General features: G+C 27.5%; 2 protein-coding genes across 5 annotated transcripts; both read left to right on the top strand.

Moving 5' to 3' along the window:
- Positions 1–10: 10 nt before the first annotated feature.
- On the top strand, positions 11–2,434 carry LOC132928258 (SET domain-containing protein SmydA-8-like). Its single transcript, XM_060992804.1, has 7 exons — positions 11–321; positions 379–806; positions 888–1,142; positions 1,213–1,366; positions 1,493–1,645; positions 1,705–1,873; positions 1,942–2,434. The coding sequence occupies exons 1-7, from the start codon at positions 148–150 to the stop codon at positions 2,211–2,213; spliced, it is 1,605 nt and encodes a 534-aa protein (XP_060848787.1). The 5' UTR covers positions 11–147; the 3' UTR covers positions 2,214–2,434.
- A 3,371-nt stretch (positions 2,435–5,805) lies between these two features.
- LOC132928257 (protein wings apart-like) lies at positions 5,806–12,868 on the top strand. 4 transcript variants are annotated; one of them, XM_060992800.1, is made up of 14 exons: positions 5,806–6,183; positions 6,314–6,469; positions 7,199–7,424; positions 7,504–8,756; positions 9,289–9,416; positions 9,481–9,601; positions 9,669–10,133; positions 10,209–10,431; positions 10,535–10,647; positions 10,748–10,847; positions 10,915–11,097; positions 11,916–12,004; positions 12,062–12,163; positions 12,257–12,868. In XM_060992800.1, the coding sequence occupies exons 2-14, from the start codon at positions 6,452–6,454 to the stop codon at positions 12,359–12,361; spliced, it is 3,126 nt and encodes a 1,041-aa protein (XP_060848783.1). In that variant the 5' UTR covers positions 5,806–6,183; positions 6,314–6,451; the 3' UTR covers positions 12,362–12,868. The 4 variants fall into 4 exon arrangements, with proteins under 4 accessions (XP_060848783.1, XP_060848786.1, XP_060848782.1 ...); XM_060992803.1 differs by having other exon boundaries at positions 6,305–6,469; positions 7,199–7,409; XM_060992799.1 differs by having other exon boundaries at positions 6,305–6,469.
- The last annotated feature ends 1,321 nt before the right edge of the window (positions 12,869–14,189 follow it).

The following is a 14,189-nucleotide window of genomic DNA, read 5'->3' as shown; positions in this document are numbered from 1 at the left end:
TGTTATTCATCTAGTTTGGGAACCATTTGATCAGGATATTTATAGTGTCTTCAAAAATAGATAATAGTACTATAAAGCCGGGTAGGGGATATATTTGTTACACATTTCTTATAAAACAGTATTAACTATTAAGTATTACCATCAAACATGGCGAAGTGTGATCAAATCAATTCTAAAAATTTAGAAATGAATAGTCATTGTGCAGTTTGTGGTGTTAGTGCTATTAGTAAATGTGCAGCATGCACATTGGTTGTGTATTGTTCAAAAAAACACCAAAAAGCTCATTGGCAACAACATAAAAATGAATGTGTATCTTATGAGGTAATTAAATATCATTATAATTTAAATACAAAATATAGTTATTATTTATTTTTTTAGTTACAAATAGATTCTATAATAGGTCGCCATCTGATTGCTAAACGTACTATTAATCCATCCGACATTATAATTCAAGAAGATCCATTAGTTATAGGTCCTAAATTTCCAACTTCAGAACCAATATGCATTAAATGTTTACAAAATTTGAAAAGATCAAACTCTACAGTTGAATCTTTGTGTGAAAAGTGTTTGTGGCCTATTTGTGGTACAGGATGTGTCTCATCAATAAATCCTAACATTCATGAAGACGAATGTAAAGTATTAGTGAAAGGGGCTGAGAGAATCGCCAAAAATAATGATTATATGTATGATGCTTTAACTCCTCTAAAATGTCTATTATTGCAATTCACGGATAAAAACAAATGGAATCGTTTAATGGAATTAAAAAGTCATATGGAATATAGGGGCCCAGAATCAGAAATTTATGAGTAAGTAATGTAGGAATTACTAGATTTTAAAAATTATAATTTTTATAGTAACATATTACATCAATATTAATAATATTTTAGGGAGATTAATTCAGTGTATAATTATTTGAGAAATAATTATTTGAGTGGAGAAGAATTTGAAGCTTCATCAGACCTTATACACAAGATATGTGGTATTTTAGATGTAAATTCTTTAGATGTTCAAGTAGCTGGATTGGAGTTAACTGGTTTATATCTTACAGTAAGCAAACTAGAACACAACTGTTTACCAAATACTAGCATATCATTTGATAAATATGGACGTATTTATGTTTATGCTGCTCGTAAAATTGTCAAGTAAGAACATTTAAATTTAAATTTAAATAACTAAAATAGTGAAATATTTATAAATATTAATCAATAATAGAGGTGAACACATAAATACTATGTACACTAATGCTTTATGGGGAACCCGAGAAAGAAGAGCTCACCTTTTATCAACAAAATATTTTAAATGTAAATGTAAAAGATGTTCCGATCCCACAGAACTGGGTACTCATCTTAGTACTATTGTATGTAATGTAAGTTCTATGTTTAAGCTCTCATTTACTTTCAATTTGTTTTAATAAATAAAACTTCAATATATAGTTAACATATATTATTTTAAAGGGTTAATACAATGTTTAATACATTAGAATATTTTATAGGTAAAAAACTTTTGTAAAGGAAATCTTACTCCGATAGATCCTTTAGATGATTCCACTAAATGGGAGTGTGATAGGTGTCCAACAACTGTTTCATCAGATAACATTGATGCAATCTTAATAGAGTTAAATCACATTGTTGATAAAGCTCTTCAAGTATATAATATTGATTTAATTGTCGGTAAGAACAAAAATTATATTTTCATTTATTTTAGAATCCAAGTATAAATTCTCTTGAAAATGCTCTTTCAAAATTGAAAATGCGTGTTCATTCAAACCACTATTTATGTTTTAATGTAAAACATACATTGATACAGCTATATGGTCATTCAATGGGTTACAAACATTCAATGCTAACTGACGATTTATTGAAAAGAAAAACTGGTAATGACACTAAAAAAAATTATTATTTCAACATTTAAAATATTAATGTTATTAATATAATTTTGTAGAACTATGCAGAGATATGTTTTTTGTACTAAACATCATTGATCCACTATATACAAGATTGAACATTTATACTTCAGTGATATTATATGAACTTCATTTGGCCTTGTTGGAATCAGCTGCAAGAATATCAGAAAATAAAGCTGAAAGTAAAGGAATGTGTGATGAAGCTAAAGTATTATTATCTAAAGCGTTAGATATACTTAAAAATGAACCAGAAGGATCTCCAGGTTTTAAGTTACTGCAAGCTTACAAATCTAGTAGCATTACTTTTTGATAGTATAAAATTCAAAATGAATTATATAATTATTAATCATCTTATATTTATAGGGAACTATAGATAGATTCTAGTAAAAGAGCCAACTAATAATTGTAGTTGAGTATCATTAGTTATAACATATAAATATATAATTATCTATAGATGGATTTTGTAATACATCTTTAACCAATTTTGTTGACTACCTAACAAAAAAATAAAAAATAGTTCAACAGTAGTAATTGTATTTGTTTAAATATTTATGCAATTAGATATTTAATAATTATAAAAAATAATATTAAATATTATAGTTTTTAAACTACTGAATTGATCTTCAAACTAAAAATTATACACATTTTAAATAAATTATGTGTACCAATCATTTAGTATAGTTATAAATTTGTGATAGAGGTGTCAAGTGTGCTAAGGAATTTTTAATGAAAAGGCTGAAGATGTTTGAACAACTTTTTTATCTTTTATCAATGTTTGAGAAATTAATAAGTATGAATACACAATAATTTGATATTATATGGTTAAATTGTATAGTCTTACTGTTATGATTTGTGAATTAGGTAATGTTAGTATTTGGTATATGATATACATTAGTAAAAAATCGATCAATAGCTCAAGAACCTCTTAGGCTCTCAGCTTAAATTAACAGCTCACATGTTATAATTATCAAATCCAGTATCTACAGGTTTAAACACTTGCTAGTTTTATTAGAATTTATTAAAATATATAAATATTATGAACACACTTTTTGGGGTTGATAATAGAAAATCTTATGGATATAAAATGAATTAAATTATATTTGATTTAACTTTCCATAAAAATGCAGGTCTTGAACCTCTCCTTCAACAACATAATTTATCCACATAAACGTCATAAACACTCTCAGCTTTAACTTTAAATCACAACAACATTAAGTTTTCCCCGTAAAGGACTTCTGTGATGGTCTAAAAACTAAAAAGTGATTTAAATATTATTGTATTTAAAAGTATTAAAGTTTTATTAGAATGTATATTTACAAGGACAAACACATCACTCTTACACAATAAGGTACACACTACACACAAAAACTTATTTTTATCACGAAAAGTCCAAACAACAATTATTAATTTATTAGGTATTGTCTATCTACCATAATATTATGCTTTATAAGGTATCGCCTTTATTATGCCTCCTCTCCAATATAAAAACTTTTTACGCTCTGAACTCTAGTACCTACCTATAATAGATAATACATCGACATTCAACATTTTGCCACAGTAAGCCACTAAGCCAGTAACCCTACATAGTTCAAGTAGCCACAGCGGAGAAAGCAACACTATTCAATCATAGCAATAGAACCATGATGCCTATATTACGGTAAACTTTCTTACCTTGCAACTAGTTTAATTAGTAATTAGTCGTTGCGCCTCCAATGCGACCACAAAATAATAATGGTCCTTCAAAGTTCAAGGAGCAAAATCATGTCACCTCATCAGCATTTAGTTTTTAAAATAATATAAATAGCCTTTGATTCCTCTAACTAAATTAGTAAAATATTTTTCGGCTTTCTTTTTTTCCAACACCCTCTGAGACTCTGAACGGCCCGAACCAACTTTAAGTTTCAAAATGTTTTACTAGGAAGTATAGGTATATCATTCCTTCTTAAAATAAAACCATTTAAATGTTCTCAAACAATCAAATATCTTTGTTCAAAATACAGAATTTTTATAACATATTCAATTTTTAGTAGACAGTAGACACTGTTTATTATTTTTTTTTTTTTTTTTTTTTTTTAAAAATGACTTTATTTTGAATATTACAATCTATACAGGGGTGTACAATAAGTAATAATTATGGTGAGAAAAAGAAAAACTATGAACTAATAATAACATGGTAGGAAATCCCTAATTAGGGACACCTAGTGGCTTTACAATAACATTTACAATTTATACAATAACATTTACAATTTATACAATAACATTTACAATTTATACAATAACATTTACAATTTATACAATAACATTTAATTTAAACGGTTAATAAAATTTTTAAGTCGCGGCACCAGTTCCGCTTGAGTCGTCTAGTTGGATTTCCGGGTAGTGCTGGTGTAGCAAGGTCCCTGATGAGCTGGTTGGAGTTGGATTGAAGTTTTGCGTGGAAGCGTTTGTAGTATATGGTAGCAGTTTCGTTAACAGAGCAGATTCTTAGGTCGGAGTTAATTGCATTGTTGGAGATATACCAGGGTGCTCCAGTTATTATACGACAGCAGATATTCTGGAAGGCTTGGATAGTTCTCTTATTAGATTGTTTAGCAGAACCCCAGATTACTACCCCATACACCCAGAGGTTGCAGAAGAGTTTTATATAGTATGAGTTTAAGTGGTAATGCTAGATTTGAGCGTAGGAGTGGCCTTAGCAGATGAAGTCTTGAGTTTAGCTTTTTACGTTTGTCTTTTAGATGAGAAGACCATGTGAGACGTCTGTCGAATATTAAGCCGAGGTATTTCACTTCATTTGAGTGAGGAATGATGGTGTTATTCATTGATATAGGAGGGCAGTTATGGGGCCTGAGAGCAAATGTGACGAAGGAAGACTTCGATTCGTTGACTTTAATTTTCCATTTAGTGAACCATTGAGAAAGAGTATCAATGTGTAATTGTAGTTGAAGGCTTGCAGTGATATGATCAGCAGCCGTAGATAAGAGCGCAGTATCGTCTGCATAAGTTCCGATGGTTGTTTTTTCTGAGGTGGGTAGATCTGATGTGTAAATTATGTACAGAAAAGGTGCAATGTCACTGCCTTGCGGGACCCCAGCAGCAATGCGAAATTGTTTTGAATGTTGAAGGTTGTGGCGAACCTTGAATGTGCGGTTGTCCAAGTACGATTTTAAGAGGAGATAGTAAGGGGCGGGAAATAAAGTATTTAATTTGAAGAGTAATCCCTCGTGCCAGACGGTGTCGAAAGCTTTGGCAACGTCCAAGAATACTCCAGCGCAGTATTTTTTTGTTTCCAGAGCAGTAGAGATTGTGTCGGCGACTCGGTGTAGCTGGTGGGTTAAATGTTTATTATTTAAATATTATATTGTTATATGTAGTGGAGGCGCGAATAGCTATTTTATGAGGCGGTTGTATCATGCAAAAATGGAGATAGGTATCCCAATGACTCCAGTCTCCAAGTCCTAAACGGCGCTAGACTAGCTTATAATTTATACTCCCATAGTCACACCTAACGATATACATACCTATACCTAAGTAGATAAAAGGTACCCTACGGTCCCTACGTAATATTATTGAGAAATCGTTCAAAATGTGAGAAAAAATTGGTGGGTGGGTACTTATTTAAGATACCTAGTCGTTATATAAGAAAAAAAGTCTACGCCGCGACTGATCATATGTTTAAGCCATCATCCAAAATTATCATTCTTATTTCTTTTAGATTTTTAAGAACTTAAAAGTTAAAATAGGTACTAACTCTAGATTTTTTTTTAAAATTCGGTTTTTAAAAAAAAATCATGGAAAGATTGCATAGGTCCATGGAACATGAAATTAATCGATACTACTATCGACTCTAAGCCATTGCGCGTGCGCCTTGTTGTATTTTGTAATTTTTTTATTTTCATACCGTCCATCGCCTGTGTCCTGTTCGCCGTTTATGTATCTGTTTGAGTGCGTTAGTGTGTAAATGTGTATGTGCGTATGAGTGTGTTTTGTTTACAATATACATTTTTTTTTATTATTATTATTATTAAATGCATACGAGATCACCCACTCCGTTGAGTCCATACCTACACACTATACGGTAGTGTACTTATCTTTTTGAAGTTTCAAAATTAAGTTTCTAGTTCCGTTGTTAGGCTGAAATTCTTCAAGCGCTGTAAAATGCGACTGATGCCCATTGCAGATATGTTGTTGTTGGTCCCCGTGCGTTGAAATAAAAAAAACGGTTGGAGTTGGTCAAATGCATCCAGTAGTTGATTACGCCTACGACGCTTAACATGCAGGTATTATGATAATTATTGCATAACTAAATATTATAATGTATAAACTATTTTCTTAAATACCTATAAATTGCAATAATATATCAATTCTATTAAAGTATGTCCCTTAAATATTAACTGTCAGGCGGTCAAGTGCCTGGTTTTGTACTGTTCCAGAACATTTTCATTATCAAACAAATTTAATTTGAAAATTAATCGAAATCGGTCATCTATAGTGATGGGTGCTATTGGGTTTTTACAAAAATTATCATAACAATTTTACATCTTCTCAATGGGACCGATAGAAACGGTATTTTTCAATATTTTTATGTAATGCTTGAATTGTATATTATCTATACTTAAAAATTGCACTTATGTACAAAGTATATCTAGTTTAAAAATATCAATAATTTATATATATATATATTTGTATATATGTTTATAATGTATTTGTATTTAGTTATTAATTATTAAGTTTACTTTTTATACTATTTTTAATCTAAGTGACCTGGTGACTAAATATGTTGTATATTTATTGGAATTATATTTTAATAGTCTGATGATTCATACTATATTAACACCAGAATATAATTTTTATTAGAATAATACATTACAATATTATAAAGTTTTCTTAATGTGTTATTTATATTTTGATTAAATTAAAGATTAATCTATTTTAAGTACATTTATGCTTATAATTTTACTACTTAGTAACTATGTATTCCAGTCTTCAATTAAATTTGATACGTAAAAAATTTCATCATATCTTACTAATTTTCTATGTATATATTTATATATATATAAAATATACATAATAATATGCATGTTTGAAATGTATTCCAGGTTTTCTGTAAGTTCTGGTCTTAAATTAAATCCATGTATAACATTTTTAATGTTAGATCAGGTTAAATATTTATCTTTTCCTAATGTTCCTATTATCTTATATTATCTTTATCATTTATACAAATTACTTACTTACCTAAATAGATATATTTTTAATTTTAATCATACCTAGTTTTAATATTAATTTTTGTATTAGAGTGCTACCAAAGGTCCTAGATCTTACATGAAGTCATATGGCCGTGCAAAGTACTCCAATAATCCAAATAGTGTTGTTCAAACAGCCATAAATTTTGATAAGTTACTGTGTGAAAACACTAATAGGCCCACGGCGGCCAAATCTTCAGGTACTGTTGGCAAATGGGGTGTTACTTCCTTTACTTCAATTAGAAGTACTAATTTTGTCACAGGTAATACAAATACAGGTAATACTATACATTTATTATTCTTATAAATAACAATAATAAGCATTTTAAATAAAATTATAATTATTTATATTTTTAGGAAAAACTGAAGAAACATCAGGATCTCGATTTAGTGTAGGAAAAAAAAGGCAACATCAAGAAGCTAGTCCTGCACCCAAAATTGCTATACCAGAACCTACTGTGAATGCAGCAAGACCTAAGAAGTTTTTTAAAAGCCGCAATGCTGATTCTAATAGATCTGACAGAAAATATGGTGGATCAGAAGTGACCAAAAAAACTAGAACAGTTATTCAGAAAACCCCAGAATCTTCTCCTGAAAAAGAAGATCGAATTCCAGAAGCAAAAGAATTGTCATTTACATCATTAACACCCACTAAAGATCCAAGTAAACCTCCTATCGTTCTTCGAATATTTAAGGGTAAGTCACAATTAGTGAATGAGCCTAATTCTATTCAAAAACCTTTACAAGCAATTGAAGTACCAGAAAGTAATGACCAAATTACTCCTACCATAACTACTAGAAGTCTTCGGAGGCGAAATCCGCAAACTACATATACTGAGCCAGAAACTGAAGAATCTCCTCCAATTATTGATATTCCTAAGAAAAGACGTCAAGATAGGGCTAAATTTACAGTTCCCACTTTAAAAATTAATATATCTAAACATACTGTCATTAACCAGCAGGATGATGAATTGAAATATGAAATAAATGAGAAAGAAACAACTAATATGGATTTTGATAAATCTAAAATAGAACAATTAGAAAATGACCGCAATAAGTTGTTGGCTGTATTAGAGGGCAGTGACGATTCTGTATCTAGTCCTAAAATGGATATTCCAGTAGATAATGAAGAAGAGAAACCCGATGCGACTGATGATTTGCTAAAACAGCTTGAAGTACACTTCAACCCTGATAAAGAACCTCCTAACAAAAAAATAGAGAAAAAAAAAGAAGATGTTAAGGTCCAATCAGAAATTCCTTCTTCAAAACATCGAGGAGTTTTTATAGAAACTGAACCAATCAAGAATGATGACGATGACATTACTGAAAAAATGGTAGTAGATCCACCAGAAGCAATTATACCAGCAAAGAAAAGTATTTTTAAATCTAGAAATGAAAGAAATAAGAAAGGTATGTTTCTTTATAAACATTCATGGGTTGATAAAGAAAAAAAAATTGACGAAGAAAAAAAGGAAGAATCAATTCCAAATACCAGTCCTAGTAATAGTTTTGAACAAAAACCTTTACTAAGAATTACAAAATCAACTGATGTATTTGATGATGATTTCGATTCAGTTACAAGTGTTAAATGTGACAAGAAAGAAAAAGGAGTAAGTTTTATTAAGCATGATGCTATTTTTAATGTAACACATTTATTATTTCAACATTTTAACATTATGGAAAATATTTTTTTTTACATAATTTTAAGTAATTATAAAGCTATATCTGAATATTGCTCATTGTATTTTTATAAATTATTTTACATTTTTATATAACAACATACATTTTTATTTCATATTTAGAAGCATAATATTTTTCAAAGTATTTTTCGATATATAAAAATTAAATTTTGAATGAGTAGTTTGTTTGTTATAACTTAAAACTTATATTCACACTTCAAATTTAAATATAAGTAGGGCTCAGAATTATTTATGTGAAATTTAAAATATCTGTCATAGTTAATAAAAGTAAAAACTTAGATAAGTATAATTTTTAATGATTTCAAATTATGTAAATTAACTATAATATATATTGAAGTCATTAAAAATATTTTTGAAGAGATATTTAATTTAAAATGTTATGCTATTTGAAAAATATTTTAGTTGCCAAAAAAATTTATATTAAAGTATTATATTTTTCTAGTTTTATACTGTGGTGAGAAATGTTAAAAAAGCTCATCAGATTCAAGAGTCTGGAGAATTTCAAGAGTTTAATGATGATGTTGAGTATATTTTAGATGCTTTACAACCGAACAACCCAGTTGGAACTAGGTATAATAATACTTAATATTAATTATTAATTGTTTATATTTAATGATTTGATTTATAATTTTAGATGTCTGTCTGCAATAACATTGGCCACTAAATGTATGACTCCAGCTTTTAGAATGCATGTTAAAGCACATGGAACAGTTGCTAAAATATTTCGTGCATTACAAGATGCTACCAAAGATCAAGTATTTATAGTTAATATTATTTATTTAGTTTAATAGTTTCAAGTAACTATGTGTTATAATTTTCTAGAGCTTAGGAATGTGTACAGCTACAGTTATGTTTGTTCTAAGTCAAGATCGTTTGAATATGGATTTAGACCGAGATTGTCTTGAACTTATGTTAAACTTATTGGAAAATGATACAAGTCATGACCAAGCCCTTGATGATTGTGGTCTAACTGATCATCAATTACAAAAAACACGTGAACGTGTTATACAGTTATGTTCAGAAATTAAATCTCAAGGAGCTGCTAAATATTTAAACACAGATAATATCACTGTAGGACAGTTGGCTATGGAGACACTGTTAAGTCTTACTAGTGCTCGAGCTGGTGAATGGTTTAAAGAAGAAATGCGACAACTTGGAGGTCTCGATCACATTGTACGTACAGTTGTACAATGTTGTAATCATGTTGACTCAATGACTAATGTGTGGTCCCCAACATTAATTGATCGTATTAAAAAAGTTGATCGTTGTTTGAGGATACTTGAAAATGTAAGACATAATTTAACTATATTTGTAAGTTTTATTCTATAAATTGGTTTTTATCTATTGTATTTCATTTTTTAGGTAACAATTCAAAATGAAGAAAATAATGTGTATTTATTAGATTTTGAAAATGGAATTTTGATTGACACATTAATTAGAATGTTTAAAGTGTGTGATTATGAGATACCGTTATATCCAAGTTATGATGAAAATGACAAAGACTCAATAGGTGCAGTATTAAGAGAGTGTCTTACAGCCAATTTAAAAGTGCTTATAAATTTGTCACACGACTCTAATCAAATAAGTAAGTGTTAATACAAATAACTTAAAATTTACATTTTTGTAAATTTCAAATAAATTGTTGTAATATTATTAATTAAATTAATATCATATAAACTATTAATTAGCTCATGGCTCAAAAATTGGACAAAAAGATGGAGTTATTGATACAACTTTACATATTTTTCTCAAAGTTCCAGAGTATGTTCCTCATGATGAAAAGTTTGATATAATGTTTTTGGTAATTATGAAACATAGTATAATATAATAATTCTATTGTAATTTAATTAATTATGTAGTGATGTATCCTTAAAAATATTTAATATGATTTTTTTCTCTAGACCTTGACATTGCTGATTAATCTAGTTGAGATAAATATGGAAAATAGGAAACTTATAGCAGAAGCTAAAGCTCCTGATACTAGTGATGTTAATCATGACTGTATGTTAAATTGTTGAAAACAAAATATTATAAAATATATTTTAACATGTTGAAATTGTATTTATAGCTATGAAATCATTTGCAATCGAAGCATTAGTAAAAATGTTCTTCCAGCAAGAAGAATTGGCAAAGACTGAGGAAAAAAAGACTGATGAAATATTGGATGGTGAGAACAAACAAACAGAAAAACCCGCTAAAGACGCTCCATTAAAAGCACATACACAATATATTGAAGAGACAATTGCATTACGTAAGTATAGTATAAACTATTTGTCTGAATTACTTGAGCAATAAACAACTTATATTAGTTATATTTAATGAATTATTTGGCAGAAATTTGATTTTTATGTAGTATTAAGTATAAGAATATTCTGAAAAGTTTTCCAATTTTAATTAATATAATGTATTAAATATATATTTGAATAAATAATAAATTAAAAAAAACGACTCATAAAAAATTGTTAAAATAGACATTTAAAAAAAAAATACTTTGCAATGGTATAAAATTAAAGGAAAAAAATGTTTTTATTTAAATTGCTGATTAATAAATAATAAATAAATAAATTAATACGTACCTAAATGAACCTTGTATTTTTCAAATGATTCTAGTATAGTTTCAATGTAAGTATCCTAAACACTTAAATGGGTATTCAAGTATACTTATGTAATCAAAATATTAGTGCCTTAAATATGCTTGAAATAATGATATTTATGTTTAAATATTGATTATTAGATTTATTTATTAGATTAATGTATTGAATAATTTATGTTTCATAACAAATTGAGTTATTTATTATATTTTAATTAATTCATACATAATAAAATGTTATATTTTATTTTTATAAGTTCATAGTATCTATTAAAACCTCATAAGTTCAATAATACTCATTAAAATTGAGTGACTTGTACTAGTGAAACTAATAATTTATACATTGATATTTTTGTATTGTAAGGTTCTGTTAGGTTAGATTATTAAAATTACCAACTATAACTAACTATAGTTAAGTAGGTAATCAATCTCACGATATAGAGAATTACAATTTTTAAATTACTTTTTATAATTTATAGTCGTTGAAAAGGCGGGTCAAAATATGCAACATACAATGATAGCATCATATATTGCAATTTTACTTGGTTATATTACAATGGATGACAAGGTAATTAATTAAACGTAAAAGTATTATAGTAAACTTACCATGTGAATTTATTTATAGGAATATCTAGAATTTGTGGGTAAGCAGTTACCAGATGGTCGATTTACGGCAATGTTGGCAGTCCTGGATAAATATTTAAATTTCATGAAACTTACTGCTGCTGTAAGTTTGAATCTACAATTTATACCAAAATCATATTTAAATATACTTTAAATTCAATACAGTTTATTAATCTGTTATGTTATTTTAATTTAGCCTGGTACCAGAGGAATAAAATCTGTTGAAATGATTATAAAACATTTGACAAAATGTGAAAAACTGCAAGCCGAAGCTTCTGGTCTACCTGGCACTTCTGCATAACCATGTTGGTTATGTTCTATAGGACCAAGAATAGTATAATTTGATGTTTTAATATTTTTAATTATGATACTTATCCTTTTATTTGCATATAAATGTATTGATTTTGTAATTTATTTGACTGTAAAGTATTATGTCTTTGTTTAAACAATAACGGAGTAATACAATCTTTTCCTATTCTTTACGACTTCTTTTATGTCGTGACATTTTTATGTTTTTTTTAATTTTAAATTGTCTCAATGAAAACAAATTTAATCCGTCTGTTAAACCTAAGTACATTTTGTAAGTTGTGTTCTTAATTAATTTTTATGTTCGGTTCATGAGTTTAGTGTTATAATACCATAGGATGTAATAATGCCTTTTTAAACTTATTATTAAATTCATAATATAAAACAATACATATTGTATTTTCATGATCCTATTGTTTATTTTATTGTAATTATTATTTAATAATTCTATGTTTAATATTATAAAAGTTGGTATTTACTAAATAAATAGCCTTTTCTAATTTGTTACTAATTATTATATTAAACCCATTGATAGTCTTAAAACTGGGTTTCTTAACATTTTGTGTTCAGTAACTGGTTAAATAAACAAAGTGTTTAAATTTTGAACCATCAAAATTAGTTAGAAAATATTCATTAAAAGATACATGAAAATGAAAATGTTTTATGTAAGCTCTGCTTAGAAACTAAAAATGTGACTATTTCTATACATCAAGTTATGCTTATCATTCTATTGAACAATTGAAATCTTAATAATTTTCTAGATCTTAAAATATACAAGCCTTAAAATTAAATAATTTTAAGAATTATTGGTTCAATAAATTCCTTCTTAACAATAAGTTTTTTTTTAAATAATTAACTGGTGTAATTAGGATGAAAAACATTATTCACTTAAGATTATTATTTTTTTGTAAGATAATTACCATAATAGTAGTGTACTTTATTTAAACAAATTATTGAAAAAATATATTTTATCTATATGTTGATTTTATGATTGTTACTCAAGTAGACAAGTTTAATGTCTCCCAAAAAAGATAAAATAAATAAATAAATAAACATATTATTGTTGTACCGTTTAATTTTTTATATATTTTAATACTTTCTTAAAAAAACAGTTGATTAACTGTTAATTTCTCTTTCATTTCAATAATACTTAATGTAAAAAAAATTCAAAAATTTTCTTAATTTTAACTTTAAATTTACATTGTGCATTAAGTGATAAAATAATATTAAATATAATTAGGTAGGTACATTTAAAAAAACATGTGATGAAGAAAAGATCCATTGACCATTGGTTTACTCCGTGCCATAAATATATCTACCTATATAAATTATATTTTGTTAGGGGTTTATTGTTAAAGTTGTTGTTTTTGTGGCTTAAATATTTGTAACTATGGTAAGAGGATGTCAGTGTATGGTATTGTGTATTTGTTTTAGCTCTTGACTCTCAAACAGGAAATTTTCATTCAGTAAAACCAAATGTATGTTGTTATTTTTAATATTAGAGTAAATATTATAAAATTTAAAGTACATATACAAATAATTTTCATAAGTTTAAATATGATTATAGACAATAGACCAATTTACCTTAATATTAAATATTAATACCTAGATATTGAACAAAAATTTGCATGTTTTGATTAAAAAGAGAAAAAATACTTTTGTAACCGAACTTGGTTGCACAATGAGTTTTCCAAACTGTTGAATAGTCTTTTAGAAATCAAATTTAATTATAGGTAGAAAAATGGGCTCATAAATTTTGGAAAAAAGCGGAAGACCTATACGAAGATGGTAATTCCGGAAGTTTGTTTGGCTATGGTTGCTAA

Source organism: Rhopalosiphum padi, chromosome 4 (genome assembly GCF_020882245.1).
Source record: "Rhopalosiphum padi isolate XX-2018 chromosome 4, ASM2088224v1, whole genome shotgun sequence".
In the NCBI taxonomy this organism is placed as follows: domain Eukaryota; kingdom Metazoa; phylum Arthropoda; class Insecta; order Hemiptera; family Aphididae; genus Rhopalosiphum; species Rhopalosiphum padi.
Note: the sequence above shows the minus strand (reverse complement) of the source record. Positions and strands in the feature narration are given on the sequence as shown.